The 13,301-nt window shown below is 49.3% G+C and overlaps 1 protein-coding gene across 1 annotated transcript in view; it reads right to left on the reverse strand.

Moving 5' to 3' along the window:
* LOC119449386 (uncharacterized) overlaps window positions 1–13,301 on the reverse strand; it is a 104,808-nt gene that overhangs the window by 23,812 nt on the left and 67,695 nt on the right. The window contains exons 2-4 of the mRNA XM_037712556.2: window positions 5,811–5,904; window positions 3,986–5,524; window positions 3,751–3,927 (exon numbers count right to left, since the gene is read on the reverse strand). Coding sequence (XP_037568484.1) covers window positions 3,751–3,927; window positions 3,986–5,524; window positions 5,811–5,904 — 1,810 coding nt within the window. The remainder of the gene's footprint in view (window positions 1–3,750; window positions 3,928–3,985; window positions 5,525–5,810; window positions 5,905–13,301) is intronic.

Genomic DNA, 13,301 nt, shown 5'->3' on the forward strand with positions numbered 1-13,301 from the left:
ATTTCGAACTTCATATTCACACATTACCTATAACCTCCCGCTAATTAAAAAAAATATAAACATTGCTGTTGTAGTTTATCTGTGCATGTTGTAGTTCATTAGAACACCGTGGAAACCTATACTACAAACATCGTATGACGGTAAAATAATCGGGAAAAAAGTAGTTCAGCAATTACTTGCAACACAATTCGGCCAGGAAAGAGCTTCGTTACATATTGCTCTGAACATGCATGATCCCGATTTCCAATAAACATAAATTTGGTGTAAAATAGAGTAATCTCTGGTTATTGGGAAGCATAGCTGATAACGGCAGTATGACATTTTTCAATAAATGCTTAAATTTTTAGTAAAGGCAGCATATATTTTACAGGCGTTTAGGTTTGCACAAATATTTGCCATAACCTTTCCTCCATTTTCGCTAAATTTAATCTCGGTGGTGTTTGTTGTTCTGCAGGTAAACTAAATTCTGCACGCTCATAATGCTACGGAAAGCGATTGCATACGTAATTTATTACAAAAGCCGCAACAAAGCCACTCACCCTGAACTTCGCCTACACATTACCTATTACCTGGCCCTTACTTTCACCAAACAAACCCAAGACGCATCCTTTAGTTCATAGAGGTGAGCGGGCGAAGTCGTGTCACGCATGCAAATGCCGTAAAACCGAGGGTTCATTAATTTTTGTGACGCTCCGAATTAGGCCAGTAACGTCAAAATTTCGGGACACACTGCACTTAAGATGTCCCTCACTGGTGTTAAATATAAAAATTAAGTAATCCAGAGTTATTTTCGGGCATTGGGAAATGTACTTGATAATGGCAGCGTGACATTTGGAAACACTTTTTCTCAATTTTTTTCCCAAAATCTGTATTTGATTCACACGCATTTTAGTTCGCACGCCGAGTTTCCATAGTAGTCCACTTATTGCTGCTAAGTTTGGTCTTGGTGGTATTTGTAGTTGTGCAACGGCTGCTTGAAAAATTTTGCGCCGAAGTTATTTATGCCCTGGAGCGCTTGATTAGGCAAATTGTTGCCGATTACATAATCAATTATAACACTAACAAATTTACGGACTCATGATTCATAACGTAAGCCATATTGCTGTCAAATGTAAACTTTGTGTCACATAGTCTTCACTCGGGATACGGAGAAAGCAGCGTAAAAAGTTCGCATACCATTTTCAAGCACGTGTTTGAAGGATATTTCTATAAAAGGTTGTATTTAATATACAGGCATTTTAATATGAACACTTTTTAGGCAGAGGTTTCCCTGCATCCTTGCTAAATTTGGTGTTTGTTGCGTTAGTAGTTGGGTCAAAGCAGCGGGATAAATTTTGCGCCACTCGTAAAATGCACTCATAACTCTCAGAGTGCTTGAATAAGTACTTATTTCAAAAGCCGCAATAAAGCCACCCACTTTGAAATTATACACATCACCCATTGCCTGGCCGCTACTTTCACCAAACAGAAACAAGATGCATCCTTTAGTTCATCGAGGACACCGGGCGAACGTCGTATAACGCATGGAGATACCGAAATAACAAGGGTTCAATAATTGTTTGTAACGCTCCTGATTAGACCAGTGACGTTAGTTTCGGGACACACTGCGCTTAAGATTCCCCCCATTCCTGTCAAATATAATGACCGCATAAGGCAGAGTTCTATCCGCGTACTGGAAGCGTAGCTATAATAAAGGTAGTGTGACATTTGGGAGCACGTTTTTCTGAATGTTTTGCAAAGAAATGTATTTGATACACACGCACTTAAGTTCGCACACAGAGTTTTCATAGCGGTCCGCATATTTTTGCTATGTTCGATCATGGTGGCTTATTTAGTTAAGTAATGGCAGCGGGCTTAATTTTGTGGTGCTTGTAAAACACACTCATAATTCTCTAGAACCCTTGAATACGCAATTTATTGCAAACGCCACAATTAGCCAAATTATTTCGAACTTCGCGTACATAGTAGCCACAATCTTACACATATTTTCACGAAATATATAAACAACTTGTCTTCGGTAGACAGGACATCGGAGAAACCAACTGCAAACATATGACGTATGAAAGTGAGGAAAAACAAGGCTTGAGTAATTCTTTGTAAGACATCTATTTGAACTAGGAAAACAAAAGTGTCCCTACATTTTTCACTTAACGCCCGTAAAATATATGCTGCCTTTACTAAAAATCTAATAATTTATTGAAAAATGTCATACACTCTGGAAAACTTGAATGAGTAACTTTCTACAAAGACTGCAGTTAAGTACATACATTAAACATTTATTGTTGGTCGCGGACGACACGCTTCCTAGCGCAACGAAATATAGGCTCCATGCTTCGCATAGTTCACCAAGGACATCGGGGAACAGCGACCACATGCCGTGTACAAAGCATAAAAATAGGGAGAACATTTATTACTACCCATTTCCTCAAAATATGCAAACTCTGCCGTTTATGGCCCTCCCACAGAAGAGGGAAAACTTTTTTTAGGCATTTCATATAACGCTTCTAAACGGGCCTAAAACGAGAGTGTAACAATTTTTATTTGACGCCTGAATGACACACACATTTCAAGATCTGCCCTTAACAATCCCCACGTTTCCTCAAAACTTCGTGAGTGATTTGATTGTTCCATAAAACCGTGAAAACTGGCAGACAACGCTTTTGAGCGGTTCTAGTCACAGCTTCGCTGTAAGAGCTGTTGAAGCGCTTGTATGGCGTAGACAGATATAAAAGGGTCCATCGCTGGTTAGAGCACCAAAATATAAAACTACTACATGACCAGATTGCCAAAAACACTAAATGGCAAAATACAAGCAAACACTACATGTCATGTAGGCTTCCGCCGCAAAACCTAAACAAAAAGAAAGAAAAAGCTTGCGTTACCCCCTTTGTTTCTGTGTGGCTTCCAAAACATTTGTCCTTGCTTCACTTCTGATAACTTGCGATACTTTGTTTAGCATGCAGGAAAACGTAACAATATTTTGACACTGCGTTGTGACAAATTAAAACATTCGAATATTCCCAAATACGTAATAGTTATTCTCAAATGCGAATACGAATAGTCAGTGTAAACCATTCCATTTCTATTCAAAACTTGGAATGTGCGCCCACCCATAATTTCTACATTTTTTGTTTTTGTTTCCCTGTGCACCAGTACTAAGACCTCAGTGGTGTTCCTGGGCACGTTAAGTAAATAAATGATTGATTGATTGATTGATTGATTGATTGATTGACCACCATCCCCGAAATCACGTTCTGTTTTCACTTCGTTTGAATCGAGCATTTGTGAAATAAGACCCCCTTAATATTTCCACAAGCCCCCAAACGGCACCCGCGGCCGAAGAACTGCATCGGCGCGTGGTATGAGGTGATGGCAAGAGACGCGCTGCTTCAAGTAGAGACCACTCGGTCTGTGAAAGCAATGTTTTTTATAAGGTCGCGCAAAATAAATTTCTTCCCTTTGCTGCATTTGTTCGCTAACCAAGCTTATGAACGGCATCTCTCTATAAAAGACACATGCTGAGTCATCAAGAACGACAGGGCGTCCGCTAAGGTGTTATTCTTCAGCGAGTGTACAGAAGTGACGGAATGAGACCTCTCATTTAAATACATTCCTAACAGCTGGCATGGGAAAATATGTTGTTCGAGGTTACACTCCATGGGCCATGTATTCGCAGAAGGTGCCCTGCCATGCCGCTGCCTGACTCTTCCATACTTTAGCATGTTTTGGCGAGGAGCGACGCCGTCTTACCGGGCATGGCGGATTGTCGCCGGCGACTCTTTCTGCGGATCCTGCGCAGACAGGTGTGGTACAGGAACAGGTAGAGCAGGCCCACACCCGCACACACGACAGCCACGCCGCGGAGCGTGGTCCGCTGGCCGAAAGTGGCGTTCAGGAAGAAGCCCGCGATGGTGCCCGTCCCGCGGCCTGCGATCAGGGAGAGGTGCATGCGCCCACAACGCTCAACACAGCTACTCAAACGTACCGATGCAGAAGTGCAGGATGATGAGGATGCACTGGATGGTGAGCCTTTGGCTGGAGGGCGCCACCTTCTGAGCGTACGCGACCAGCGCGACCCAGAGCACGGGCAACGTGAACGTCTCCATAGCCTCGAAGGGCGTGATCCACCAGCGCGCCGTGACGAAGGAGAGGCCGGCGGCGCGCGTCGCGTAGAAGAGGAAGCCGAACACGACCAGGTTGGCGCGGCCGATGTTGCGCACCAAGTTCTTGGCGATGGCCAGGAAAGGCAGCGCGCAGCCCATGGGCAGTGCCAGTGAAAGCGCCACCAGCAGGTGGCTGGCGCCCATCTCGGCGTACATCCAGTGCAGGTACGTCTCCATGTAGCCCCACACCGTGCCCAGCACGAGCACGAGCAAGAAGAGCACGCTCGCGTCCAGCGAGCAGAAGCGGGGCTCTTGACCGAGGCCGTAGTGAAGCAAGTGGTTGGCCTTCTTGTCCTCCACAGCGGGCAGGAACACGGCCAGCGCGCACGACACGAGAGCGAGCCCATCGAAGACAAACACCGCCGGCGAGTAGTCGGCGGCTCCCGTTAGCTCGCTGTAGTAGTCGACCAGCACTCCGGTGACGGCTGCGGATATGGCGACGCCCAGCGCGGCCCAGAACTTGATGCGTCCGTAGAGACCGCTGAAGTCGTTGATGGAGAGCACCGTGACCGCCTCGACCAGGTAGAATGCCGTCATGAGCCACAGGTCGGCGAACACCCGCAGCGCCAGGGTGGCCCAGAACGTGAGCTGCGGGTCGCCCTTGACCTGAGTGCAGCGCGCCGACTGCATGCGGCGACCCAGGTTGTCAGCGACGGCCACCGAGCAGCGGATGGTGCATCCCTCCGGGTGCGGCCTGCATTCGTAGTCGTTGAACTGCTTCTGGTTGACCACGATAGGCGCGAGAAGATCGAAGCTGCACACGTCCACCAGTTCGTCGTCGCTCCTGCCCTCGTGCTCGAGGAACTTGGCCACGCTCACGTCGACCAGCGTGCGCGCTGTCTTGGCCAGGAAGCTAGCGCCAAACTCGGTGGTGGAATTGTCCCGCGTGCCGGCCTCGTGGATGATGCACAGGTTGCCCTCGTGGCTCAGGAAGCAGAAGTGGATGGGCTGCCGCCGCGAGGCGCTGCTGCGGTTGCCGCCGCCGCCGCACTGGTAGTGGCAGTTGGACACGCGGAACGTGGCCAGCCCCAGCGGGTTCAGCTCGGACGCCGTGCACGAGTCCCACTCGGGGCAGCGCTCCAGGTACAGGCCCGACGGGCAGTCGAACTCTAGCAGCGGGCTGCGCGGACTGCGCACCACGGGGGGCACGGCCAGCAGTGCCGAGTAGCCGGCGCCTGCCAGCACCAGCGACAGCACCAGCAGCGACCGGTAGGCCCGCCGCCGCTCCGCTACCAGCCCCACGAGCACGGGGCCCAGAAGGCTGGCGAACGCGGCCGCCGTAATCACCAGCACGGACTCCTCATCGGACAACCCGACGGTGCGCAACTGCAGGCTCAGAAATGGGCTCAGGCTACCCGTGGCTGCGAATGCATCACACGCATCCTTGAGATAACGGAGGGCGTGCTGCGTTATCTCGACGGAAATAATAATATCAGGTTGCATCCTGATGGCGAATAAAGGATATCTATGATAATCATCATAGATAACCTTTATGCGCATTTTACAACGCCCAGAACGCGCCATTGCAAGAACGAGGAACAACAAAATGCTTTAAAAATGTGCTAGGACAAAGAGGCGTCTGTGCTGTGCCGCAAGACGCCAACTGACAGAGAGCAAAGAAGAGACTGTATCCTGCGCTGCACTCACCAGCAAAAAAAGAGAAGGAAACGGCCATGAGCGGAAGCAACTTCCGCAGGCGAGGGCTGACCATCGTGGCGGCCGCTTCCGGTCGTCCTTGCATCTGCATGTGGAAGAAGGGAGGGTGCACAACATTCAGGTTTATTGCCGACAGGGGCGTAGCCAGAAATTTTTGTCGGGGGGTGGGGGGGGGGGGGTTTCACCGGTTGGGGGGGGGGGGGGGGCAAGCTTCTGCTTTCCTCTACGTCACGTGATCGATAATAAATGAGTAGTTTAAGCAGACTCTATACATGTATATGTACGTGTGTACATTGCTGGTTTGGGATTCCACAACAAAACAGCAACTACCAGCCTTCCGTAATTGCTGGTTTGGGATTCAACACAACAGTAATTACCAGCCTTCCGTAGGGGCGCAATCGCAAACAAGAGACGTTTCTCGCGCAGACTAAGCCTACGTTCACACTTGGGAAGCGGCAAGCGGGCGGAAAGGCCAAAGCGGCCAGAAATTTTTTTTCCGCGCCTGTCCAAGTTGTTCACATTTGTTCTGCTACCGCCGCGGCCGCCGCTGCCGTTTTCGTCCAGATCCATCTCGTCTGCGTACGTTTGTCGGCGTGGTGGCGCTCATTATCGCATTATTTCGAGTGGTATGTTCATTCTTTGACCCACGTACCGTCATCAAAAGTGATCATTTTACGCAACTTCGCGTGTCATCTGCGACCTTCGGTAAATTCCTGGTTGGCGTTCCGTAATTCTCCTCACACGGGCGCGGTAGCGCTGAGTCACAGGTTGGTGCCTAGGCGTGATAATATTTCTTTAATAGCTTTTATTTACAAGTTGTAATAACATTTCATCATTTCTTATTGTCGGCGCCTCCAGGACACCAAAGGGGCAACGGGAACACCACAGCTAAAACCCGGGCTGGCCCTTGTGTTGGGGCTCGCCAAAGCCTGCGCGTCCTACGTGAGACCTACGATCCCAATCTATCGTCGCGACGAGAAAAGCTCCCCGCGACTTCTGCAACATACCGTACACGTTCGAGGAGAATTATGGAGCGCCAACGAGGAATCTGCCCAACTATTGTCTGCCATGGAAGTGGAAGAAGAAATGGCTTTTATACTTCTACCTACTTGTTTTCTAGAAATGGACAATGGATAAACGGAAGACGTGGACACCTCGGAAACGGCGGTGGTGGGTTCGCCTGGCTTTGCAAAAGCGCGAGAAGTTGGGTCACGCCAAGGGGCCGTATTCTGAAACGTTCGCCTAGGCGAAATTTCTTTTTTCGCTTTCAGGCGTGCGCGCTGATTGGCTGGTTGAGCGAAATTGAATGACGTCGGGCTCAACCACCCAATCAGCTCATCCAATTTTGCTGAAACAGCCAATCAGCGCACGCCTGAAAGCGAAAAAAGAAATTTCGCTAGGCGAACGTTTCAGAATACGGCCCAAGGCTTCGTTGCCGCACCTCCAGTCGCGCGACGTTGAATACTATCGCGAGTATTGCTGACAGTACGTTTTAGTGCCACTCTTGTCGTAGCGCAAGGGCTGGTTCTTGATCGCGTCGATCAGCATTACAGCCTACACTTTTGGTGCCATGTTCAATTTTACGGCCGGTTGTTTACATGCTAGCGTAGGTTCCAGTGAAGCAGAACGACTTTCCGCCGCGTTTCCGCTTCGCCATGGCGAAAAAATCGGCTCGAGACCGATTTGGCTCGCAGCCTGCTTTTCTGCCTGTTTTGCCGCCTAGGCGGGCGGATTTTTGCAAGATTTTGCCGCTTCCGACAGCTTCGAGACCAAGTGTGAACGTAGCCGAAGATCCTGCGCGAGCGCGGCCTAACCGGCACCTGAAGGGAAGCGGCGGAAATGTATACCGGAGATTTCGACCACCTGGGATCTTTAACGTGCACCTAAATCTAAGTAAACGGGCCTCGAGCGTTTTCGCCATCATCTAAAATGCGGCTGCCGCATTTGTTGCTTCATTTGTTGCGCATTTGTTGCTTCAGAATGCGGCCGCCACATTCTCGCCAAAAACTTCACAGAGTGTCAAAGCCTTGACAAACACCGTGACAGTTTTTTCATTATGCAGACATGAGTCGCTGTAAATTACCAACCCAAACGGAAGCGCCCAGGAATGAAATTGTGATAGTAGCACCGGTTTCATGAATTATGTCAGCGGGAAGCGACGAGAACAAAGGGTGGGTGAGTGGGGGAGGGGGGGGGGGGGGTTGCGGAAGTTGGGTTGCCCCTGGTTGCCGAAGTTTCGCATTCATCCGCGTCGTGCCCAATTGATGGACACTGCACCCATACTTGTAAACGGTGGCTTTTGCGGTTCTTTGTTCTAAATTCGCTTAGCGGCTGAGGAGAAGGGGGGGGGGGGGGGGTGCAGAGAGAGAGAAAGAAACGGTCCACGGCCTCTGTGCATCTGACACAGATGCAGATGTTAAGTGAATTCGACCAGCATTTTCTTGCAAGTTACCATGTTCTATTATACTGAGTGTCCACGGCGCGTGCGGTACAGGTAGATATATACTTGAAAATCCATTGCTTTCTCTTCAGTTGCCTCATCCGCAATTCGTACACGTTATCTTGTCTCTTGTCCGCCGCGCTTCAAACGCCGACCACCCCTGCACTTCAACCTGCACTACTTCATTTGAAGGAATGTCATGAGCGCCTAAAGCTGGTCTACCGACAGTCCTTTGCGTACCTTTAAAACTAATTATTCCGTATCCGATCACAGGTATAATACTGCATTTGCAATGTGCGACTGTGTACCATCGCGCTCTTCACATATTCCGCGAAGTATTTTCATTATAGCTCTAATGTGCCGTGTGCTTAATGACAGCAGCATTTCTTTTTGTTGCTTTTAATTTCTCCCTCCGCTCTCACATGCAGTTCGCTATATTTATACAGACACCAAAGTACTCATTCGCCTTTCTGTGTAATTTCAAGCCATGATCGTATTTGCCCTCACATTTTAATATGCTTTTCACGGGTGAGGAAGAAACGTTTGGTAACCAACGCACTGCGACACTTTCCTCCTTTTCCGCTTGTGCGAGTCTGAGCGGTGCTGCTTGAATGTGTCGCCATCGCGTGGTAATGGAACGGTTCGGAAATGTTTTAGCTCGTTCCGCGAGATAGTTACATGACGTAAGCTCATACAAAGACGCCGGGAAATCACTGTGTGGCTGCAGCAATACCTAGAGATATACGGCAGTGGCAGCGATAACAAGGTTGAGCGTTGCGATGGAAGGAGCACAGACATCAACAGTCCACAATAGCTTTTACAAAGGTGCGCCCTTTTACATTTAAGGTTCACCCGGCAACCGCTGCGCTAGTTCTATATATTTTGTATCATCTCTAAATGTAATCTGGGCCCAAATTTCATTTACAGAAGCAATCCATCGATCATTGTGGCACTAGACGTCAAGTTATACGTGGCTCAATGCGTCCTGTTGCATGTTATAACATTACGCCTGGCGCCCAGTTACATCTATGTCACAGCAGTAAACAACCCTTCTATTGATGTTACCTTTTGACCCGACGATAACTAACCGAACACCAAGCTAGCACGACCGTCACTATTAATGAATGTAAAAGAATAACAGCAAAGCCGTAAACCTAAAAAGTGAAAATGTGCAGTTGATACTACGATGTAGACGCGCCAATATGCGCGACAGCAACGTGGTGCACGCCCCAAGTGATTCGGGCAGGCGCCGACATGTGACGCGTCGGACGCGCCGTGGGATCGCAGCCACTGCAAACAAAGCTTGCCGCCAACATTCACTTGAGCGAGCTTCAGATTTCGATGCGTCGAGCGACAGCCGCAGCAGCTTCTGTGCGGCCGCTTCTCGCCTCACAAGAAAACAGCAATAAACTTCTCGTAAAAAACATCCACCTTACTCGGCGTCTCCAACACCCGGAGCCTCCATGCGCTCGGCCAAACGCAATATAAAGCTTTCCAAAATAAGACCCGTCATACTACTACTACTACTACTACTACTACTACTAATTATTATTATTATTATTATTATTATTATTATTATTATTATTATTATTATTATTATTATTATTATTATTATTATTATTATTATTATTATTATTATGAATGTTTTCTTCCATCAAAGTCCCTGCGCTATCATAGTGGTGCCAAATTCATGTATATCGTTGTGTCGCAACCGCGGGGCGCTGGTCTGTTTACATAGTCTCGTGCGACGACAGATGACAGAATTTGGCCCTCAGGCGCCATCGTTTCAGACTGAAAGGCCTCGGTATGCCGGTGGCCAAATGATAACGAGCGTTCTACGTACGTGGGCAGGCGGTCTGTCGCTACGGTGTGTACAGCCCCTTAGATGTCGGACCACACGGGCTTTGGTCACCGCTCAACCGGGGAAATGACACAGGACGACAAGCTTCATAACACACATTTCTCGTGCAACGCAATTCCACACATCGGTCCAGACATGATAAGACAGTTCGCAGAGCCCGTTGACTGACGAAGCGAAGAGTGAAATGATGTATGGCCTTTTTGGTCACGTGCATGCTTTGCACACAACTTTGCGCAAGAGCCAGCAGAGCCGAGAAAGAGGAACCAACTCATCGAGCACGAAGCAGGCACGCGGAGAACGAGGGAGAGTGATTGTAAAGAGGTTTCCTTTTTCGGGGCAATTTGCGGTTGGCGACGAGGGCCCCGCGCGCCCCTAGTGTTCGCACTCGGCGAGTCCCGGAGCGGACGGCGAGACGTGCTCTGGCTCCGGGATACGGTGTTCTGTGCAGGCGCGATACGACAGGACGCGAGAATGGGCCGCGTCACGGCACCTGCACAGCCCTTGTGCGTTGCCATTTCAAGCTGCCCAATGCCTCGAACTCACGGTTATAAACCGTTGTTACAGCTGGTTTATTCAAACAGTCGCACTGACACGCACAGCACTGAACAAGTGCGTGAACCTGGTGCCTCTTTTTACATTGTTACCAGCTAATCCCTGGCTTGCGAATGAAGCACAGCCGCCAACGCAATAGCCGGAAATTTAAATCCAGCAGCTGCAGTGTGCGAAACACACAAGTGTTGCGTGTGGCCGCACTTTGACGAAAGTACGCAAGCCACTGCGCGCGGGACAGCCGTTCAGCGGACCTTGTGGCTAGGCTCTTCTGGTTTAAAATGCATCGTAAAAGACCCGCTGCCTGACAGCAATTCGTTCCTAGGAGCGGCGCCATACCTTGCATATCTACGGCCGCGTAATCCCTGGGACAAGGAAGGCGCTAGCTGCCCGCGATCCCTGCAGAGCCGGTGGAGTAGCTACTGTCACTCGGCGTTCAAGACGACGACGACGACGACGAGTGTGTGCACCAAAGGTGCCGGGAGATACGTTATCGTGGCCGAAGGTCTGAACTGACTCGTCAGTCATGAGATACTTGTACGCTCAAAATTGAATACTTATAAAGACCATGGCTTCGGCTGCAAATAACGTGCCTTGCTTTCCGTGGCTTACTGTACCTGCAGTACACAAGTATACTACGATAAAGCACAACGCGGTATCCCTTAATACTTACTTGTGTCATTTAAATATTCATTACTGAAGAGCATCGGCGCACGACAACGCGGTACTATCGTCAGCAAAAAGAAAAAAGAAAGAAAAATCCGGCAGAACCCATCTCACGATGAATGTCGACGTTAAAGCACTGAAGTAATGTATGGACACATACCGTATTAAAACTGCCGAAACGCGTCATGTAATAAGCGTTATACAACCGGGCTCCCCTCTAGCGCCTCAGTCTTATGGCGAATTCCATTGGGAGAACAGGAGCACTCAAAAGCACGCTGAAAGTGCTCGTTCCAGAGGCGACGTGTTTCAGTGGTCGAACAGGAGTGGGAGCGCCGTCATCCAGTGGTAGAACAAGAGCAGTTTCGCGGCGCCGAGAGCAGCTGGGAGCAGTCCGGACTGCTCTCGCTTGAAAAGCGGAGTACGGAGGAAATCACGTGGCTTAAGCCGTCATATCCTCCTCATTTCTTTTTATTTTGCTTCAGCCGGCGCGCGCGGCGGCAATGGCGGTAGCCTAGCGTGGTTTGTGTTTTGACACCGCTGATTTTGACGTCGGCGATACGAGCGAGCTTCGCAGCGATTTAGCGACAGATCCTGGCATTTCTAGTCCGCCTTGCTTCTCGTCGGATGCGCGGGGGACAGCGGCAGCAAAGCGTCTTCGCCTTGCTGAAGTGCTTGAGACGCTCGACGGTGACAGCAGCGAAAGCTGCTAGAGCTCAACTTGAGATGATCTTCGCAGGCGGAAACGTTGAGGAGTGCGTCGGCGCTGCACAAAAGTATGTAGTACGTGGCCGTAAACGGTGACAGCGTTAAGCCCGACAGATTACAAGATGATCAGGCGTGTTTTGCCGCTCTCCTGCAGAGAATGGTGGGACGTCGATTGCTTTAGTCACATGGTACATTTCTCCTCACAAGTCCCCCTCCCACCTGCTCTCCGAATGCACGCCGTATTCCAGTGGCGGGTCGAGTGTGCCTGCTCTCACTGCGCTGTCACCCGACTCCGCACTGCGCGGCGCCCTGCTCCTCTTCTCCCAATGGAATTCGCCATTAGGGTGCCTCGATGCCCAGCGCCGCCGTTCAGGGTGGAGACAACCCCGCTGGCGCCGCCATATTGAATCACACGAGCTCAGACTCAGCTACGCTTGCGTTCATAAATAGTGTTACTCGCGGCGCGCTTCCAAGTGCTTTGCCTTGATGAGGATTTTTTTATCGGTATCGCATCTGCACATCTTTATAACCAGTAGCCGTTAACTCGTCGAAGGTCGAAGACGTAAATGTATGGCGCCGGGAACATGCCCCAAGTTGCCTAATTCAATCACATTTAATATGCCGTGTGCATGTTTGAAATACGCACTATTTTTTTTTCTTGCGCTTCGATGCTTGGTGTATAAGGTTTGCGACCCCCTGTGTATGGAAGTTTTTCTTTTTCGCTGTTGTATTTTGGTTTACACGTCACGCCTCCTTTACCGTAGCCAGCCACTCGCGCACGGCGGTTAGTTTCCCTTGCGTTGCGCGTGCTCTTCGCGTTCGTTGCAATTATTTGACGATATCTACGCGCAATTTTGCTTTTTTTTTGCCCACAAAACTGTGTGCTGACAGGATTAAGCTGGTGTAAAAATAACTGCAATGTGAAAATAAGGTTTAGTTAGTGCTGTAGAGAAACATGTAACGTAACTTGTCTGTGTCAATCTTGCGTAGTACACACAAGAAACCAAACGATGCACAAAATACATTTACTTAGTAATGTCTAGTACAGTCAATCATGAAAGAGATGTGTACATGAAAAATGATATGTACTGTGTGGCGCCTGAAGGTTGTGTTGAAAGACGAGATAAAAAAAAATCGCAAGGTAGGCTCGACACACACAATGCGGGATAGGGAGAGTTTTTTTTTATAATTTATTCATTACATGGGGGGGGGGGGGGGAGGGGGGGATTGCAAGTGAGTACATCAACCTTATTACACACAA

Source organism: Dermacentor silvarum, chromosome 4, assembly GCF_013339745.2.
Source record: "Dermacentor silvarum isolate Dsil-2018 chromosome 4, BIME_Dsil_1.4, whole genome shotgun sequence".
Lineage (NCBI taxonomy): Eukaryota > Metazoa > Arthropoda > Arachnida > Ixodida > Ixodidae > Dermacentor > Dermacentor silvarum.